General features: G+C 42.5%; 2 protein-coding genes across 2 annotated transcripts; both read left to right on the top strand.

Annotated features, from left to right (window-relative positions):
• Nucleotides 1-10,901: 10,901 nt before the first annotated feature.
• On the top strand, nt 10,902-21,549 carry LOC138596278 (LIM domain and actin-binding protein 1-like). The gene is made up of 7 exons (XM_069667905.1): nt 10,902-11,029; nt 11,116-11,203; nt 11,301-11,654; nt 12,132-12,210; nt 13,866-13,972; nt 19,961-20,091; nt 21,384-21,549. Exons 1-7 carry the CDS (start codon nt 10,902-10,904, stop codon nt 21,547-21,549), a joined length of 1,053 nt encoding a protein of 350 aa, XP_069524006.1.
• LOC138595926 (xin actin-binding repeat-containing protein 1-like) lies at nt 14,874-19,730 on the top strand. The gene has a single exon (XM_069667447.1). It carries the CDS (start codon nt 14,874-14,876, stop codon nt 19,644-19,646), a length of 4,773 nt encoding a protein of 1,590 aa, XP_069523548.1. The 3' UTR covers nt 19,647-19,730.
• Nucleotides 21,550-21,598: the final 49 nt, after the last annotated feature.

Here is a 21,598-nt window from a genome sequence, read left to right as displayed (position 1 = left end):
GTTTATGTTTCGACCAGATTTCACCTGCTTCTGGCACAAGGTTCATCACACCTTGACACACATATTGACGGCAATTTTAAAGTCTCATAGCGGCTAAAATGATTGTATAAGTGAGCAGTGCATGACAGTCACCAATTATAAAATGTTTGCAGACATGAGCAGTATTAATGAGCTACGTCAGCATCCAGGCGTCGTAGTCAGAGCTGCACAGCCGAAGTACCTGCACATGCTCAGTCTTCATTTTTCTTCTTCTGTGGGGAATGTTTCAAACTGCTCCCTTTACGTCTCTGAACCTTCTTGTTAACATCACACAGCCCATAAAGCGCCGTGTTTATGATTTTTTGTTTGACAAATAAAAATGTGCTGAAATGACGTCTTTGTGCGACAGGATTTCACACACTGCCGCAAGATGACTTTGGAGAAATGTTGCTACAATCATCGCTTTCGTCACCCTTTCGTGGCTAAAAAGAAAAGATTATCAAAATAATAAAACAACAGAACGACACGGTGATGTTTTCAAATTTCAACACTGAAATCCCGGTTGGTGCTCACTGGGAATTATCTTGTGATAATGACACTGCACCACATCAGATGATCATAACTCGTGTCCCCGGAGTTGCAAAAGCACAGAACAAACACAAATAGGCTTAACTATGTTGTTAGTGTGGGCAACGGCAGCACGGCACGTCCTGGTCTGGTATGTTACACTGAGCAGCTTGTTGTCATGTTTGGGATCACCGGAAAAATGATCCTGTTATTAAGAGAAAACAAGCTTCGGTGTCCCGAGATCAAGAGAAAAACAAGTCGAGATCTCGAGAAAACAAATTACTTGTTAATGACTCGGGAAAACTGTAAATACAATGCATGGATGCATGTCCGCTTCGGGCTTCTGTACAGAACACTGACAAAAACACTTTCAGAATTACAACTTCCTTTCTTGTATCTCAGGGTTTCCGGACATTACTTTGAAGAAGAAGAAGAAGACATACTTTATTAATCCTCGAGGGGAAATTCAATGTTTCACTCTTACAAATATGCTACACACGAAGGCCCGAAATACACACATGCACAAACAGGACCCTATGGACATGCGTTAATGGAGAGATGTCAGAGTGAGGGGGGCTGCACATGGACATGCGCAAAGGGCAGTTGGGGATTCGGTGTCTTGCTCAATGGCACCTGGACAGTGCCCGGGAAAGGAACTGGCACCTCTCCAGCTGCCAGCCCCAACACCATGCTTAGTCCACCCTCTAGTTCCCAAGCCAAGTCCCTACAGACTGAGCTACCGTCCACCCAGCTTGGAATATTTTCTCAAAGTATAAAGTCCCTAGAGATCCACGAAAGACGTACTATAGCGTACTTCCCCTTTAACTTTTCCCCTTTTTTTAAAAGTGAAACAAAACTGTAAGATACAGAAAACATGAATCAGTAAAAAGTAAGCACCAAGCATGTATTGCCTGTTTAAAATCGCATATTTCTGTGCATTGTTGTTCAAGTTGTTGTCAAGAGATGTCACTGATGCAGCTTCTCTCAGATTAACGCTGCAGGTTTGACGCTGTTGCGGTACAAAGTGTCGCAGGCAGAGATAAGAGATTACAGTTGGCCTGTGTTTCAGTTTGCTCTGTGTCTACGCAGGACATTCCTGGAGCCGTGCTGTGTGACGTCTCACGTGCGGGATCACATTACACAGAGCACGGCTGCAGGCAAACCACAGATCCGTGTCCTGCTGCAGCATTAAGTAACTTCTTATTAGATAAAAGCTTCACACAGGAACTATTCATTCCTAGGAAACTAAGAGGAAACTGCAGATACTCCCTCCTTTTTCCTCTCTTGTGTTCCGTTATTGTGTTTCTGCAGCTTCATAAATTCACTCCAATATGCTTCTTTTCTCTCCCTCCTCCTCCTCCGTCCCTCTTCCTCCTTCACAGTGCCCAGCCTCCACTGGCGCCACAGCAGGGTCATCCGGGGTTCCGCAGCAGAGGAGGGGAGGGGGACGCAGAGAAACAACAATCATGCACTTTTCACAAGCATGAATGAAGCACGCAGAAAGCACAAATACTCCTGCAGGAAAATCACTTGTGCAATATGTTGTGCAATTATCTGAATGCATTAAAAAAAAAAGGCTGTGCACAGGGTCTGCTTGGTGTATCCTGAGAGCACCCTGATGCAGAGCTGCTGTGTGCTGACAGAGGAGGGACAAAGGTGAAGCTGTGAGTACAAACTCTGCACAAAGACAGGAAACCTGATATTCCTGCTCTCTGCACAGACTCGGCGTGGAGGGAGGGAGAGTGCTTGCGTGTGTGACACATGAGTGTGTGCATGTGTGTGCTGCCGTTTATGTACAGTACGTCTGCAGCGCATTTCCTCATGCTCGGGTGAAGTAAAGTGTGTCGGCGTCAGAGTTTAACCCGCTTTCCCATGCACTCGACAACTATTTAAATGCATGTTAATGACTTATACACATCCAGATATTCCTCACCAATAAAAAGCAGCTCTTTCTTCAAGCAAGTCTTTGAGTTTCACTGACAGATTAACACTGTCCCTCTCTGACTGTTGAACAAGAGCTGCGTTTGTGACCGCGTACAGTTCAGTGCAGTGCCTCTGCAGGCCGCCCCTGAACCCGCCATTGTTATGTGAAACCCCGGGCACCATGCTCCAGTGCTCAGCTATGCCGTCACCCCCTCCAGGCGTGCAGCAAAACACAGCTCCACTCTGAGTAGCCAGCGAGCGGCTGCCCTCCTAAGCCCTCGCAAAGCAGCTTAGAGCTCCGGCTGCCTCCACGGTGGTCACACGTGTGAAACGTGCACTCTCACTGACACACAAACTCAAGCGGGCAGGGCCTCGCCGCAGGCCTCAGCGGGACAGGGGGGCGGGGCTTGTGTCTGCTTCATATGGACAGAGAGGGGACGGGTTAGGTCAGAGGCACTCCCACTCAGCTGTACCGGAGCACGTTCCCCTTCAGGCACAACACACAGCACACACACCTGGAGGAAAAAAGGGGCCGAATGCACACACAATGTTCTGCTGCTGCTCGACACGACTCATGTTGTGCCCTGGAAAGAAAGAGGGAGGGACGTGTGTTCCGACAAATCATAGCCATGTGTTGGGAGAAGCGCGTTCCTGAACTGTGCTGGAAAAGAAAACTCTTCCCCCGATGACACATAGATTCCCACCTTCAATCAGGCTCGGAGAACAAATGAGCTGAGAGTTACTTTGGTGAAAAACTCTGTAGTTTTCCTTCTCTAAACACGGCGCAGCCCGGGTGAACCGCTACACCTAATTACAATCAATTACGGGCTCCAAACAACAGCCAAACAATCCAGTTTCTCTGACAACAGAACAAAAGCGTGTTTATCTTGTATTATCTCTCTGTGGACATGAGAATATTATCAGGGCTTGTGTCGACTCCTGCTATTGGCTGCTCGTGATCTAAGACTTGAAGCTTTTTATAGCCTTTTATTATCCTCAATAAAAGTCAATTAAGTGACTAAAATCTTAATGTAAAATGAGCCCTAAGCTCTGCGTTTTGGGCTCGACGACTCCGTTCAGGCTCCGGCGTTCCTCCACTTGTTTCTTTCATTTTGTGACTCAGCTAAAGGATAAATATACTCACCTTTCTCCTGCTTCTTTCACTCCTCCTCGTCTTGTTTCTTTCTTCCTCCTCCTCACTTCTCTCTGCGAGGGGAAGAATGAAGAACTAGCCAGTGGCAACCAGTAACAGGGGATTCACCAAAAAAAAAAAAGTCCGGATCTGAAATAGAATAAAAACAAAAGAAACTGTGTTTTCTAAGGCATGATGCGCGCAGTATTCACTCTTAGAGTGCGAATAAACCTCAACCTAAAGCAATAATAACAGCCTCAAACAGGGCCTATTTTCTTGTAACACAAACGTCATGACTGTATCATCGCCACCATTGTTGGCTGAAACACCTGCTTTTGTGACTCTTTGTGCAGCGACATGCGAGTAAGGCTCGAACAAAGTAGTCCCTCCATTAATGTATAAATACAGAATGTGCTCAGCGACAGCGAGTTAAATCTTCCGCCAATGCGTCCTGCACATTTTCCCATTTGGCTGCTCAAATAAGGAAGCTCATCTGTTCCTTTTTCCTGCATTGGATTCATATACTGAACATTTGCTCTGACGTCAAACATGTCAAGCAGGCTGGACGAATACGTATCGAGAGAGCTGATGTCTTCTCTAACAACTCATATTGTTATATGACTATCTATACCGCTTCTCCTGTTCAGGGTCGCGACAGGCTGTCACAGGGTCAACCTTCCACGCTCAGGTTCACACCCACGGGCAATTTTAGAGTCGCCAATGAACCTAATGAGCATGTCTTTGGATTGTGGTAGGAAGCCAGGATTCGAACCATGAACCTTCTAGCTGTGATGCAACAGCACTAACCACTGCACCACCGTGCAGCCCGCTAACAAAAGTAGTCCCTCCATTAATGTATAAATACGTGTACTTTTAAGTCAAATCCTCCTCCAATGCATCCTCCATGTTTTCCCGTTTGGCTGCTCCGATAAGGAAGTTCATCTGTTCCTTCTTCCTGCATTGGATTCATATACAGCTCATATTGCACATTTAATCTGTCCTTCTGTTGGATTCACTGACTGAACATTTGCTCTGACGTCAAACATGTCACAACAGAGCAGAATTCACAAAGAAGAATGAAGAACTAGCCAGTGGCAACCAGTAACAGGGGATTCACCAAAAAAAAAAAAGTCCGGATCTGAAATAGAATAAAAACAAAAGAAACTGTGTTTTCTAAGGCATGATGCGCGCAGTATTCACTCTTAGAGTGCGAATAAACCTCAACCTAAAGCAATAATAACAGCCTCAAACAGAATTCACAAAGAATGCATATTGAGAGAGAGCTGAAATGTCCTTGTAAGTGGAAAATATAATCATATATATGATTCAAAACAGAGACATATCGGACATTGGTTTAGCTCAGCGGTTAAATCAGCGGCCCTCGATGGCTAGGTTCTCTATGCAGCAGCCCCCTGCTGCATGTCATCCCACATTCTCTCTTCCCCTGTTTCCGACACTATCCACCGTCCTCTCAATAAATAAAGCCATAAAAGGCTTAATAAAAAACTGACATATGTCGCATTATGTATGTCATGTATGATATAAGAAGGTACCTGGTTCGAATCCCGGTTGGGACGTAGTGGGCCTCTCTGTGTGGAGTTTAGATGTTCTCCACGTGCCCTCCGAGTACTCCGGCTTCCCCCCACAGTCCAAAGACATGCTCGTTAGGTTCATTGGTGACTCTAAAATTGACTGCAGGTGCCCTGTGATTGACATGCGATCAGCCCAGGGTGTTCCCCGCCTCTCGCCCAATGACAGCTATGATAGGCTCCAGCTCCACCGTGACCCTGAACAGGATAAGCTGTATAGACAGTGGATGGATGGATGATATTCAGGCGCGCTGCACAGTAGACTAATATGTGTAAAAACTCAAAGAGTATTAGCGTCAGACATGAGAGTGCACATTAATAGTTAAAGCTCATTATTAAAGCAGAAAGAAGAGTAAGTAAATGAAAGTATGCTTCCTCTACTTATCTTGTATGCTTTCTCCTCTTCAAGGGTGGTCTGATCGGAGACTACAGATGGGACGTTTCGAACTAATTGGGCTTCATGTTGGCATCAAAGTAAGCTGGCCGAGAGATGACTGATGAATAAATAAGAAACTCCTACATGTGCCAAAAATAATCTGAAGTGAGACTTTTGCAGACTGATGAGATACGTTACACCAAACCGGTTCGGATGCGTCTGTTAGGAACACTGAGCGCCGGCTAAAAGACGTGAAATATTCAATGGGCTTTTGAATGGAGAAATAAACATGTTTTCTCACGCGGATGACACGCATGTTTTTCTCGAAAGGCTCTGAATGAACAACAAGATTACCTCAATTACATATTGGGCAGTATCACTGACAGTAGCATGAATCACACACACACACTAGAGCTGAGTCACACACATATACACACACACTGTGCCTGCCCTCTGTGTCATGATGCATATTTACCATCCCGGCGCAACTCATGACTGCCGGCCGTGTGAGGTGCGTGGTGTGTGTTTTGTGTCACTCACGTCCAACAGGAACATCAGACCAGCATCACAAGCTCCGAGCAGCTCCTGCAGACCTCAGACTGTCTCCTCTCTGCTGCAGACACAATGCTGCTGCATAAAGACGAGGGATTTCCAGAAGACGAGAGGAGCTGCAGCGGGGTTAAGCGAGGTAGCAGAACTTGAACGTCTCATAAAAACAGAATATCTGCCACAGGATTGGACTGATTAGTTCTGCATTTAAATTGATTCCACTGTCTGGGGTAAAATATGCTTATGTAGGCTTTACTGCTCTGACCTTATCTCCCTCCGCTATCTGCTCTGTGTTCTCTCAGCTGTACATTCTGGGTTATTTCGGTGCACTGAAATAACCCAGTTTGGCCTCGAAAAGCCCCACTGTAGTGTTCCCACATAACCCTGCTGTGTGAGACGATGCAGAGAGCTGCGTTTGTTTGGTCTCTCCCGCCCCCTGCTGGACAAATTTATAAATGCATGAGCCGAGCAGAAGGCCCGTGCTTCTCCTGGTTGTGTTATTTGTCACGCATGCTCTCGCAGAAGGCACAGGACAGACAGATGTGTCTCTAAGTGCGTTCATGGATTATAATCTGGAGGTATTTAAGACTCCTCGCCAAAAGCCGCAGATCCCCTCTTAAAAACAGCCGCCTGCTGCATGCTAGCGTGTGTGTTCAAACGCAGACAAGGCCAGTAAACTTCCACTAATAACACCGCTCAGTTCACAGTCAAAGGCGGCACATTGCATATTCCCTTTCATCTCTGCAGCGCCTCAGAGACAGACACAGGAGTGGGGCTTTTTGAAGGGAGGGATGAGGCTTGTAGTCAGAGGAGGGGCAGATGAGGAGGAGGGGGGGAGACAGCCAGGCTGAATCTCTCAGTTTTTTTTTTGCCCCAGGGGTGTGTGTGTGTGTGTGTGTGTGTGTGTGTGCTGCTGTTGCTCCCTTCCTTTGTCTGAAGACTGATTAACTGAGAGAAGACTAAAGAGAGGGAGTCTGAATTGTGTGAGCCGACAAAAGCTGCCATTGTCTTAAAGCTCGACTGTATTTTACAAGTGTGGGAAATAAAGGAGACCCAGATTAAAAACAATGTGTCCAGATTGTGTTAAAATACAACAGAATCTCTTATCGATTAAAGTCGTGCATTCAAAATTTTTCTCAGATAAATGTAGGGACGTGTCTGCAGGAAAATGAAGTCAAGCATCAAAATAAAATTATGTGGAAAGGCTGCTTTAAATGTTGTTTAAAGCTTTAACACCTTTAAACAATGTAAATTCTTTTTGATTTGACCCCTGTTGAAAGTTATATCTTTATATCTTTAAAACTACAAACTTATAACAAGTAACTAAAGCGATCGTGTAGTGGAGAAATGAATGAATCTCCATCTAAAATATGAAATATTTGTTGCGTTATGTCCCAGAATGTTGAGAATATGCAGTATTAGTGTTGTGAGTTCAGCTCATAGACTGTATAAAAAGATGGACGACATGACAGCTCCCTAAAAGTGAAGCCAAACTCTCTCTATCGCCCCCTGCTGACTGGCTGCAGTATAGCTCATAAAGCCTGCCTCCTCCATGTTAACAGATGGGACATGAGTCAAACTATAAAATCAAAATACACGTCAAATAAATGTTTCTCAAACCTGGTTTCTGTCATTATAGTTAGTTCTTATCTTGCTGATTTACATCCAAGTGTTCATTTTTCTGACAAGTTTAGTTTTAATTAGTTATTTGATGCTGTAAAAAGGATGATTGACAGCAGCCGATCTGTTCTGGATTAGCCGAGTAGAGGAGGAACGACGAGAGGAGACGTAACTAAAACAATCACTTCAGTCATTGAAGTTTACATATCTGTGAACGTCTGCTTCAGACCAACACAAGAAGCTGTTAAATACGTCGACATACGGGATCTTTGCGGTGTTTTTCCAGTAAGTTAAATGTGTGTCTTTTGGTTAGCAGAAGTGGCTCCAAATGATGTCACCTGCGTAAGATGGCAGCGTCGGTCACAGGGCATATTTTGGCTTCAATTTTGTACAACAAGAGTAGATGGAGACGCGTTGTCCACCTATACAGTGTATACAGTCATTGGTTCAGCTTGTTACGCTGCCCCCAAGTGGCCAAAATCAATAAATGCTTAATTTAAGATCAGTATTTGAGTAAATGCACTTAATTAAAGTTCTTTTCAAAACTGCTTTAGGGCTTTGATGTTCTATAAAACAGGTACTGCACACTATAACTTATATATTATTTGTCCTGTATACTAAATTATATTTATTTTTCTTTTAACCAAATGATAAAAATCTGCATTACATGCGTTAAACATGCAAAACTGGTTTAAATCAGGCCTGAACCCTGCAAGGTGAACGCTGTCATACAGTCGACCAGGTGGGACTTATATATGTGTCATGCAATATGAATTAAAAAGGAGCCATAACACCCTCTGATCACTGTCACTGTGCAGCTCCAGCCTCACACATCAGGCTCCACTACAGTGTTATTGTAGTAACTATATTCGCCCACAAGATAGCATGATTACTGAGAAAGCTGCGATGTGCACAAATGCACTGTGATAATAAGAATTACAACAATACTAAATGTAATGATCAGCATGCGTTTAAACAGACTTTAAAACCTCACATTATTATTTACCCTCTGGAAAGCTGCAGCAGAATGCACATCTCTGAGTGTGTGCAGTTTTTCTGCATCATGTGTCGGGACGGGTGGGGGGGCTTCCTGCTGCTCTCACTTGATCCCTGGGGGTCAGCAGGTCTTGGAATTCCTGGGTGGAGACGAACTTCCAAAACACTTGTTCCTCGTAAGCAGTCCGGGCCAGATGAAACCTAATTTAAGAACTAAGAAAGAAACTTTAAAAGAAGCAGTAAAAAAATGATGGCAACGGTGTCACCAGACTATTTTGAATGTAGCTTTAAAATTAGGGCACAGACACTAAGCCCGACATTTTGGATCATCACATTTTTATGGTGAAGTAATTTCAGACACTGACCGCCAGTCAATCACAGGGCTGACACACAGAGACAGACAACCATTCATGCTCACACTCACACCTACGGGCAATTTAGAGTCACCAATTAACCCAATGAGCATGTCTTTGGGCTGTGGGAGGAAGCTGGAGAACCCAGAGGGAACCCACGCATGCACCGGGAGAACATGCAAACTCCACGCAAAAGGGCCCACCTCGTCTGAACCAGGGTTTGACTAGGAACCTTCTAGCTCTGGGCTAGTAATAGGTTTAAGTTGATTTTTGTACACTGATCTTGGCTGCATCACTTTACAATAACTACTACTCGGTAAAAGCACCGTTAAGGATGTTTGAAAACAGTACAACCCAATGCTATATATATATGTATAATTATATATGTAATGGACATGTGCACTCTGCCAGTGATAGGGGCGGTCCTCATTTCCCATCATGCCTGCTGCCTAGTGCTGACTGAGCAGTTTGTTAGGTTGTAAAGTTTGTTGTCTAGAACAAATGTAATTGTCAATGTTGTGCTGGTTTATAGTTGTAACCACGAGTGAGGTGGCTGTTACATTTCTTGACTCCAGCCGGTCCATGTGTTATATAGAAACCATGGTGCTGTGTGTTAGTTAATAAACGCAACAACACTGCATTACACATGTCCAGCTATCTTTCTAAGTTTCATTTTCTGCAAAAATTAACACTTTAATATTGGAGCATATTGGAGCATATATTCGCCGATACGGATATATCTGCAATATGCTAATATCGGCCAATAAGATCGTCTGATTGCTAAATTGATCGGGCTCTAAAAATAAATGCTGGAATGCAAATTTGCAGATGCTTCTCATTGTTAAAAAACACACACTCTGGGCATCTTTACTGCACCAGGTAGCGTTGTACATTTCCTGCTCTCGCATGCTCTTATATTGCTTTGTAAAGCTGTAAATCTGTAACCTGAGCAGCTCTGTTAATCAGTGTCAAAACTTGGCATGCAAAATGCTGAATACGCAATAGTGCTGCATATTTCATATTCTCTCATTTTCAAATATTCCTTTTTTTTCCCCTTTTCCCTTATCCTACTTTTTGCTAATTTAATCGCCAAAAAGTTGATATGTCCTCATCTCAATAAACGGTGTGTTCATGCTAAAAGATTACAACATTTATTCTGAGGTTTGACCTGATCCAACATCAAAGGCTGTCCTGCAGACACATGTAGGAGAGAAAGCACTCAGAACTAACAAAATGACATATCTTAAGGGTGTTTTCTGCTACACGAGTCAGTTTTATAGATCATTTCATACAGTTTGTGGTAATGAGGAAGAAAAAGGACTTTGCTCGCAGACGCTGCGTCGTGTGCAGGTCTTGTGATGCTGCGGAAGTGTTCCTGATAGTCACAGGGGACAGACACCGACGGCAGGTCTGTAAGGTAACGATTCGATTCTCTTCATATTGTTCAACACATATTTAAGGAAACAGTACTTTGAGATGTTTTTGCACTCTGTATATCGGTTAAACTGCTTGCAATGCTAAAAGTCATAGTATCCTTTAGTGCCTTCCGTTATTGATGTTGTAACCTGCATTTTCTGAAAGTTATGTTCAGCTTTATCTGAAGATTAAATAACCAGTGGGCGTGTTAAGATAACGGATCAAACACAAGCTATTGAGAGGTTTTAAGATTAAAGTTAACAGACATGACATTCAACATTTACTCAGCCTCCACAGAGAGATTGTCCTGCAATACTGGAGATTATGTCATTGATTATCTGCCATGTATATTACAAGATATAGTTATTTGCCAGCTGTTTGCTGCTGCGACGTGATTGGTCATGGAGTGGAAGAGCAACCTGAGGCGTGCCCAGTCACTGAGGAGCGTCTCATCGTCATGTGACAAGCCCACCTGGACCGAGGCTCGGCTGCGAGACAGGACGACATCTGTGTCCCAGCTTGTTTCCAGGTAAAAAAGAACCATTGCCAACCCCCTTTTCACCTACAACAGGAAGTATATTAGTAGATGACTAACATGGCTTGTGTGTGTAACAGGTATCAAACTACAGTGGTAGAAAGCACATCTATTCAGGAAACTACGGTAAATAATGTTGAACCAAAGCAGAAGCAGGTGATAAAAGAGGTAACCTCTGACATTATAACATTAAAGCACAAAATGTGAAGAAGAAATAATTAATACAGCTGCATGCTAATGTTCTTTTTCTGTGTGTCGCTGTCAGACAGCACCTTCTAATCTGGAGTCTCTGATGTTGAGAAATGGCGAGAGGGAGTGGTCTCGAGCTAAAACCAGTCTGACCCGCAGTATGTCCATGGGGAGCCTTCAAAAAACCGTTGGGTCAATCGACACCCTGAAGGCTCTGTTTGAGTCAAAGGCTGCCACACAAAACCAGACAAAGAGCAGCTACAGAAACGCAGGTTTCACGTCAACCTACAAGGCAGCAGACAGCAAGCCGGTGATGAACGGAGAGGTGGAAGATGTACAGAGATCATCAGAGGAAAAGAAGGCCAAAATTCCTGCTGAACCTCCGGCTAATGTTGCTAAAACTGATGCGAAAGACCTTGTGACGCGAAAGGTAAACGCAATCACTCTCTTTAGCTTGAATAAAACATCCATCCAAAACATCAGAATTCAAATCAAAGTCACCACAGGAAGCATCTGTGGATTACCAGACTTCAGCTGTTAGCAAAAAACGACGGCGGCACTGCTAGCTTTAAATACTTTATGGTAAAGCAGATTCACCTTAATTTGCAGAATATAACAACTCCTGCTAGCTAGCAGCTGCCTGCCAGCTGTATATATATTATATTATTATATAATATGTTGTCTAGTTGTTTAGGCTGCAAGTAGCTTTTGTGACATTTCAATGCACATTTCTTTTGTTGGTACTTTAAACTGTGATGAAACTGTTTTGGAGAACCATCTTGTTTTTGAGTCCTTAAAGAATTAAGCATGGATTTATAAGTTGATACTGTTGTGTTAATTGTACATACAGTATACTACTGCCACCTTTGTAAAGCAGTGCATGACAGTTCCTTATATCTCCCTCTAGGTGGTGGATCAGGCCCGTTCAGAGAGGAGAAAAACAGTAGGCGGCATTGATTTTGAAAAACTTGCTGCCTCTCAAGCTGGTGAGTATCAGGCAAATTGTGTGCTCTGTGGTACACGGCCAACCTGAACACTCGTCACTGAAGTGTCTCTTTATTGAGTGGTTATCAGTAGATTCAAGCTTTTTATAGTTCAGTAAGAGTTTACAATTTAGGAACAAGAAGTCAGGTCATAAACTACATAATGTAATAATAAAAACATCTATAAATTAACAATATATGGACTTCCAGGACCACAGTGTACAAATGCAAAGTTATATTTTCCCAAATGTAACTACTATATTGTAGAGGTGTCTTTATAAAATCATCAAAGGAAATTATCCCAAAAATACTGACCTTTAATTAAACATGCTTTGATTCATATCCACCACAAAAGCAAAGGTTAAATGTGTTCTAATATCAGCCGAATTAACTGTCTAAGCTCACATGCAACTGAGAGACACCAAAAGGCTGCTTCCCTGCTAAACATTCCCTGGAAAGACGTCTCCGAGTCCAGTGACTCAGGTCAAAGCCGTGGACGGTATGAATGAAAGGGAAGAAGTGAAATGGAGCTGAATATCAGCACAGTGACTGCGCAAGAAGCCATTATAGACTCGCAGGCCACTCCACAACGGGACCGAAATAGCCGGCATGCTACGAGTCCAGAATAAGTGCAGGGGGGGTTAAAGGGTCAGCTGTCACTGGGGCAGGAATGAGACAGAGAGAGGGAGCGACCGAGAGCGGCGGAGGGTCCATTACGTGACACAAAGCGACACGAGCACTGACCATAACACATTCAAAAAGGGTGAAAGGAAATAAGAGGACAGGCAGGTCGGAAGGAGTGGGGAGCTTTTCATTATCTGTGAGTACAGATTTGTGTTTTCATTGAATGGAAACTAGAGAATCTACTGTGTGTCTGCAAAGTGTAACAGCATGTTATATGGCTTTCACATACTCTTCTAAAGGTTATTGTATCGTATCGTAAACATATAAATGTAGTTTAAACAGTAGGCAGCTAATTGTACCCAGGTTTTGAAGTCCTTGCTGTTATGTAAATCTTAAAATATTAGGGTTTTGAGATGAGTACAATCGACCTAAATGTTGCAAAAGAAATTAATCGCAAAGAGTTCTCGCTTTCTACAACGTCACAGTGCCTGTTTGGCCATTTGCTGCTGATTGACAGCTACACGTGGACTTTAGATTTACTATCTGTACCTCTATAAACAATTTCAAGACGTATTTACGGACATGTTTACTTTTGCTCTCCTGCGCTTAGTCAACTGTAGCTGCATTGACTTGCCTGTCTATTTAGCTCTCAGTATTTGTGTCAGCGGAGTCAGGTATCTGTCCCTCTCCACCACAAGTACATTTATAACTCAACCACATGGCAGCTGTTAAATTTAGGTGTTGTCACCAGTGTGAGAAAACATTTCTAACTAGTAATAAACAGTTTTCAGCCCTTGATGTAAACATGGACATCCCCTGTATGTTAGCTACTTGTTTAACTTATCTAACGCTCAGTCTCCAAAAATGCCCTAAATTTCATGTCATGAGAACGGGGCGTTAAAACACAACATATACTCGATAACACTGACGTCATAAGGAGCTCTCATTGGGCCCCCTTTTAAGCTCTTCACGGGGTAACTTGTATCATAAAGCTATAACTCACATTGAAACTGCTGTGTCTGATGTCTCCGCAGATGACAAGAGGAGTGCAATTGCAGATTTCAGAGACGGCTCCTTCTTCCAAACCAAGGACAAACTGTCCGTCTCAGTCAAAGCTATGTCTGCTCTTTATCTGTCCAAGGTGGGACCTCAGGGATCGACACGCAGCCATGTAAAACAGGTGAACATCTATAGACTCATTATGTGATCACTTCTTTCATGTCTGAATGTGTTAACCCCAATCTTGCAAACATAACTGTGTGTATACACAAAGTAGACATGCTAAATGTATAATGTTATAAGCTTTTATTCAATTTAACCTATCCTAAAAGATACTGCATATAATTTTCAGAAAAAACGAATTAAACACATTAATTTTTATGTAACCTTTAAGCTACACTGTAAAAAGTAGAATGGTTGAAAAACACTATAAAAAAAAAAAATTGTGAGTGAAAAGTTTTTCCAGCTGACGCTTCGTAACGTCTTTTACAGGGTAGTTTTATAGCCGCACACTGCAGTTCACTATCTTTGAGAAGGTCAAAATTACCCAATTATATCATAAAATGATTACCCAAAGCCAAATCTGACATCCAAGGTCCAGACACTGTTCCTTAAATAACATTAGCATGGACTGATCTAATTATTGTTTTCATCCAGGCACAAGATCAGTCCTCTGAATCTGGGAAAAGAGTCAAACTGACCAAGGTAAGGTAGATTTGTCTCACGCATTTTGCATGATGGTGTGCATTGGATTTGCATTGTCACAACAGGAACATCTTCCACAATATCATATGCCATAAATCTCCAGAAGCAAGTGCTTGCTTTTCCTGAGAGGCTTTCAAAATAGAAGGAAACTATAAATATACTGGATAACCTCATTGCATTTATTTGCTGCTTTGGAGGTCAACTAACCCACTGATACCGAGCATGTGGAAAGCAAATCAACTGGCATGTTTTGGAAGGTATGGCTCTCATTGCTGTAAGCATGTCTTCTTACTCTGAAGCATGAGTTTTGCTGGATGGCTTCTGCTACAAAGGACTCAATGACGAGAATGTCACTTTGTTCCTCTAAGATGGCCGAAGATTCCCAACGGAGGAAAGATGATCTCCCTCCACCTCCTTCAGCCAGACATCAACCGGGACCAGAGGACATCTTTGAACCAGATTTCCAAAAGTTCTTGCCATCCCAACTCTCTAAAGAAGAGTTATACGAACAGCGCCAGAAATGTGAGCTGAAAAGGCTCCTGAAGCACACTCATCCAGAGCTGAAGATGTTGGATGAAGTTGTGGATGAGGAACTTGCTGAGGTTTTGGGCTCAGAGATTGGGGTGACAGCTGGTGAAACTGGATACGAGGGAGAGGTCCTTTCAAGACGCTTGATATTTGAGAACTGTGCAGACAGCCACAAAGTATCCCCTTACAACCCCAAGATGCACATGGCAGAGAGAACACTGGAAAGAGGCAACGTCAGTAAAACACCAGCTGTGTTTGAGAAGCACGGTGGGAAAGAAAGTGTTCAGGGAATCAATGAGGGCGACAAAACGCTTTATTCTAGCCAAGATACTAACACAGAGTGTGAGGAAGAGATGATAAGAATAGATGTTCAGGCTACCAGAAGGAAATTTGAGAACCAGTCTATGAACACATCCAGATTAAATCCAGATAAAGAGCAAAACGAGAAAAGGGGGATCAAAAAACAAAAGAAGTCTGGAATGTGTAGCAAAGAAAGTCTGACCAGTCAAAACAAAGGCACTGAAAGTAACAAAAGTCTTGATTTGGTGGATCAAACCCGTAAACATTGGCCATGTTCTCATATCATTGGTCAAAGCACTGAGCAAGAGTTTTCTGGTATGGAATTGGTTTCTTCTGGTGAAACCATCTTTGAGGATGCGGCAATAAGCCTTCCTGACCCAGAGAATTCTGGAGAAATAATCAAGACGAACGCAGCTCTTTTCCAAAACAACCCATTCATCCCAACAAACATAGAAAGAGAGCATTCTTTTGTGCATACATCAAAATCCGAAAACCCAACAGAAGACAGCGAGGCAGCTCAGAACCATCCCATAGCTAATGTCAAGACCAGAACCCATGTGTTTGAATCAATGCCATTTCACAAAATTAGGCAACAGAACAAAGATGAAATCGAAACGATGGTAGAGAACATCAAGGAAACATTGAATTCCCTTCATCGCGTAAAGGCCATCCATTCAGGTGGCTCAATCATTGAGGTGCATGAGACAATGATAGCTAAAAAGGCCAAATTCAAACTATCAGAGAAAGGGCCTGAAATAAATTATGATGAGGTAGCTGAAGGTGGTGCACAAAACTTCATACTCCAATTGCTACCACGGGCAAACCTTAAGCCTCAGATCACTTATCTAAAGGAGGGTAGTAATGGAAGTATGGAGGCCACAATGGTGAGTGTACCTGTGCACCAGCATCATTACAATACCAACCATGACACAGAGTTTAAAACTGCCAATGTGGTTCAAGTTGTTGAGGATATTCTCAATCAAGATAACTCTCTGAGGAAAGGTGTGATAATCCAGGAGGATGTAGACAGATATGCTGAAGTCATTGTTTACTCCCTGTACAATTATTTTGATAAGGAAGATGTTAAAAGTTACTGTCCTCCAATAAATGCAGGGTATGATGAACTAGAGACAGAAACACAGGATGTAAGTAGAGCAGACATTCAAGAATTACAAAAAGGCTTTGTTAAATCAACCACAAGCTCCCTTCTAGAAATGCCTAACTTCCAAACACGCCAAGAATCAATAAGGCCTGAGATCACGGTCATGGGAAATGTAAAACTGTTCAAGAGTTGTATTGAAAAGGGAGATCTGGAATATTTGAAAACTCTTCAGGCTGAGCCAACAGTGCAAGAACAAGAACTTCCTCCCAACCAAAATTTGTCTGGACAAGGGATGGAGCTTCATCCTGAACAAAGAGTTGATAAGGAAGATGAGGGTCCTTCAGAATGGGTCCCAGTGGATGTAAAGAAACTGAAAAACATGTTCTCAGGAGATGGGAAACCAATCCAACCAAAGCTCAGTAAATATATGTATGAAAATCATGCTCAATCTACCAACATACCCTCTGCAACCACAGGACAGATCGGGCCACTTCCAGTCCTATGTCCAAAGATCCAGTCCTCTACAGAATGCAATACTGGAGTAGTGCCCCAAGTAAAGAATGCCGTTAGGGATGCCCAAACACAAGAAGAAGCATGTAACTCGCCAGTTGCACCACAAGGATCATACCTGCATCTTAAGACACAGGACAGTGACATGGTCCACCAGGCTGAGGTGGTCGAGGCAGTGGATGACAATGACGAGATCACTGACCTCCAAGCTGCAATACATAGCCTCCAACAGGCCACAATTGACGCCAAATCTATATATCACTCATCACAAGAAAAACAAGCAAGTAATGTCAAACTTTCAAGAATAGAAGCAGAAAATGCGGACCAGAAAGTGGAACCAGGCCGTGAGCAAAGGTGGGATGAACTTCCATCAGCTTCCAACTTCACTTCAGAACATAAATCAGACCTCCAGAATACAGAGCGATGCCATAAAGTACAAACTACTGAGACCTGCAGCGAAGTGGTGGTCCCGAAACAAAACCTTCAAGCTGCTACTGTGTCTGTACATAGTTCAGAAACGTCTCCACAACAAGAGGATGAGGAGGTAGTTTTTGAGGGTAAACTAAAAGCAGCTTTGGATTCCCTGGAGAGATCCAATATTAATGTCACTAGAGGAGATTTCAGAGCAGCCATGATATATAGGAACTCGTCCAAACCTCACAAAGAACTATCCCAAACAGTTGATATCATGTCTGTTGAGAAGGCCACTAAGGAGGAGTTTAGCCCTGTCACTGAACCTAAACCAACTCAAGCACCTCTAAGACAAGAAGCCTCCAAAAAACAAGTGACAACAGGAGATTTGGAGCCCCCTAGCCAAAGTGAAAACCCAAATAAACCAGCTACAAGAGCTGCCTTAGAAAGAAGCGGAATGCCCGCTGGTCCAAAACCAGTAATCCCACCTAAACCTAAGCATTTGAAATTCAAACAAAGAGACATTCAATTAACCAACACAAAGAATCCTGAGGAAATCCAACCTAATATCGTAAGACCCAAAGAAACAGCTCCTCAACCATCAGTAATGTTGGTTGATCACTCAGGACTTGGTTCAGTGGATCAACAAGGAAAGGAACTTTTTGATGGAGCTATAAAGATGTCTCAGGGAATTAAAGTAGGGAATCAGGATCAAGGGGCAGTCGTCACTTTAGAAAATGATAACACCAATAAAAATACCATTAATAGCCAACAGGAAATAAATGCCAAAAAAGAAGAGAAAAGCCCCAATGATTTACCAATTAAAGATAATATGAGTGAAACGGATGAAAGTCATGTAGATTTTCATGAAGCATGTAAGAAATTTGAAGGTAAAAAGGCAATTTCAGTGAAGAATCCGCCTGTAAAGCCAAAAAGAGTAAAAATTGCGCAGCCTGAAAACAAAAATCCAAAGCACATATCTGGAGATATTAATTCCTCAAGTCTCACACACAATCTGAGTGGTCCCTCGAACAACAACCCAAACTCCTGTGGACAAACTGGTGCCAGCAAAGACGCACACAAGCAAAAGCTTGAACAAGAGAGCAAAGTTGCCATGAGGGAGAAGAAAGGACGAACCGAGACGGAGGACGAACGCAGACAGAGGCTGTCAGTTCACATGGATGAGATCATGAGAGGGAACATAATGGCAGCGATGGAGATTTTTGACAACTTGCGAAAACAGGAGGAACTGCAGAACATTCTCTGTCGAGTTGAAGAAATTGAAGAGGACACGAGCGAGGTTGACGTGAGGTCTTTGAGGGGAGTATTCGAGAACGTCCCTGACTGGGTTGTTTGCTCCAACAAAAAGAAACAAAGAAAGGAAAAAGTAGAAAGCAAAGAAGATAGCTTGCCTCCAAAGAGAGACAACAGTGAAAGCAAGTCCTCAATGGCACATGTTTTTGGAGACCTTGAGCGGGCCAGTGAGGAAATCATGAATCTAAAAGAACAGACTTTAGCCAGACTTATGGACATAGAGGAAACCATTAAGAAGGCTCTTTATTCCGTCTCTACCTTGAAATCGGACTCTGATATTGCTGGTTTGTCGTGTCTGTTCAAAGAGTCATTGGGGACAGTGCAAGGATCCCCATCTTCTGGTAACATTAGAAAAATAAGCATTGGATCAAGCAGAACCAAATCACAGCCGGCACAGGGAAGCCTTGCAGCACTGGGAAACGCAGCTCTGCCTGTTAGCCAAAGTGCAAAACAACAAGCAAGTCCTCCATCTTCACCTGCCTTCATCTCCATCCAATCAGCTGCTAGAAAGACGGACAAAACAGAAGTGCCTCCACAAGAGAAGGCAATCTGCCCGACGTGTCAGCATAACCCAAAGACAGAGGAGAAATTCCGGACAACAAAAACCGTGACATGCAACAGCCCTGCACAAAACAGAAAAAGGGAACCCAGAAAAGGAGGTAAAAAGCAATCCCCCTACGGCCCATGTGACCCGAAACAAGAGCTCAGTGTACTTGATGTGCAGACTGGCTGTGAGGGGAACGGTGTCATAGGAACCAAAACAGTTACAGAGAACTATGAGAGGACGGACAACTTTGGAAACAGGTTTTACTCCGCCAAAACCTCCACTGTCGTCACTACTCAGCCAGAAACTATAACATCCACAGGACAGGCAGTGACAACCCCTGCTATGAATCAGGTTACCACATACCCTGAAGTTCGGCTGCCGATCAATCAGAAACATTAAATCAATCATTGATAGATGCAGTCGGTTGGCAGTGTTTATTATATTCTTTAAGGCAGCATTGTTATGTATATAATTTCATTGATTTATGTTGGTTTTTATTGCTTGTTTGTTCACACAAGAGGTTATTGTTGGTTTTAGATTGTTTTTTTAATATAGATGTTAGAAGTTTGTGTTCTTTTAAACTGATTTTGATTTGCAATTTAAATTAAATGTTGGTTTTTATTCATGATTCTGTATTTGGTGTCAATTCATGTTTGTTGTTGTCAGAAAAACGTTTCATGTTGACCGAGCTCAGTCTCATTTCTTTTCATCAGTTTCAACCCGCTTCTCGAGAGATGTGCTCAGCCTGTCTGAAGCCGGTTTACCCGATGGAAAAAATTTCTACAGACAAACACATTTTTCACAAAACCTGCTTCTGTTGTAAACAATGCAAGACAAAATTGAGGTGAGATATTAAAATATTCCACAAAAAAAATCACCTGCAACATTGATCTATGATTCCAATGATTGATTTGTGGTCTGTGCCAAAAACAATCACACTTTGATCCCTGTGGTATAGCTAAGTTGCGTATGCGCCCAAACTTATGCCTTAATTATTAACTGAACAACCCCTAAATGCAAATACTTAAAGTCAAGCTGAAACGGCATTTTTGTGAGTATCTAACTTCCGTATCGTGACGTATTTCCAAGTGAAACAGGACGTGCAGGCGGGACATATCATTAGAGGGATTTGATTTGATCGTTTTGAAGTGGGCGTAGACAGACGTTCTCCACAGTGCAGTAGCTTGCTAACTGACCGAACGTTCTTGGTGCTCTGCGGCTAAATGTTGCAGATTGATTGGTTGAAATTGTTTGGTTTGGTTTGGTTTTAACTTACACAAGCACGCGGGAAATTTAGTTTTACCGGAAGAAAAAAAGTGATCGGATTTTGATATAAGAATACGAAGAAATTGATTTTCTGTATTTTTTTTGGCCTATATTGTCAAATAGATGCACAATATTACCGGGGATGTGATCTAAAAGGATTAAAATTACATTTTTCATTTCACCTCGACTTTAAGAACGTAATAAAATAAGAACAAATATTTCATATCTCACACAACTCTTCGAAGCTGATTTTCTTGTACTGTTGACATCTTTTTGTTGTCCAGTCCATTTTTAACAGTAGAGAAAATTCAGGAGACGCATTCTTAGAAACAGTTGTTTCCTCTTATGAATGTATGAAAGCAAAACACCTAGCCACCAGCGTTAGCACATTTGGGAGCAAATGCTATCTTAGACAAAACATTTGTACAGTTGGTTTACTTCACCAGACACAATGTAAATGGATGTGACAAACTTAGCTAACTACATCAATGCTAAAAGCAATCCATTATCTCACACTGTTCATAGAGAACATTGTTTGTTTACACATATGTGCCAAACATAGTTGTGAGAAAAATCATTGATTTAAGTAACTACATCTATTCTCTGATTGCTAAATGTATTCAACATCTTTCCATAATTACTTGATTGATTGACTGATTATGGTTAATTTTGTTCGGTCTGTGCTTTTTCCTGTAGAAACCAAAGTAAAAAGAAAATGTGATGTCAGATGTGATCACTTTTGAAAGATGATTTACAAAATGACAAATAGAACGAATTTTTTTTTCTTATGTCTTAACCATGAATTTCTTTACCCAACTGAATGCCGTCTTTAACTTGAACTGTGACAGACAAAATTGTGTTCATTTGTAGCATGCACAATTATGCACCACTGTATGGGGAATTGTACTGCATATTTCACTACAAACAACTGTTCAGAAGAAAAGGGAATTATGATGAGGGCTTCGGACATGCCCAGCACAAGAACCGGTGGCTTCTTAGGAACACTGCTGACGTCTGCGATGAGTCTGAGGCATGAATGTAAATGGTGGAAATGTAAGTACTGGCAATCAACATGTATCTTTATA

This window comes from Semicossyphus pulcher, unplaced genomic scaffold, assembly GCF_022749685.1.
Source record: "Semicossyphus pulcher isolate SPU_LCO1_2020_fin unplaced genomic scaffold, fSemPul1.0.p SCAF_18, whole genome shotgun sequence".
Lineage (NCBI taxonomy): Eukaryota > Metazoa > Chordata > Actinopteri > Labriformes > Labridae > Semicossyphus > Semicossyphus pulcher.
This window is presented reverse-complemented; position numbering and strand designations above follow the sequence as displayed.

What these genes read in the sequence shown, in the direction of transcription:
- LOC138596278 (XM_069667905.1), top strand. Translation starts at nt 10,902, where the DNA reads ATGGAGTGGAAGAGCAACCTGAGGCGTGCCCAGTCACTGAGGAGCGTC. An exon ending in ACTTGCTGCCTCTCAAGCTG is followed by an intron (nt 12,211 to 13,865) that starts GTGAGTATCAGG and finishes ATGTCTCCGCAG; the next exon opens with ATGACAAGAGGAGTGCAATT. An exon ending in CTGCTCTTTATCTGTCCAAG is followed by an intron (nt 13,973 to 19,960) that starts GTGGGACCTCAG and finishes TCTTTTCATCAG; the next exon opens with TTTCAACCCGCTTCTCGAGA.
- LOC138595926 (XM_069667447.1), top strand. Translation starts at nt 14,874, where the DNA reads ATGACGAGAATGTCACTTTGTTCCTCTAAGATGGCCGAAGATTCCCAA.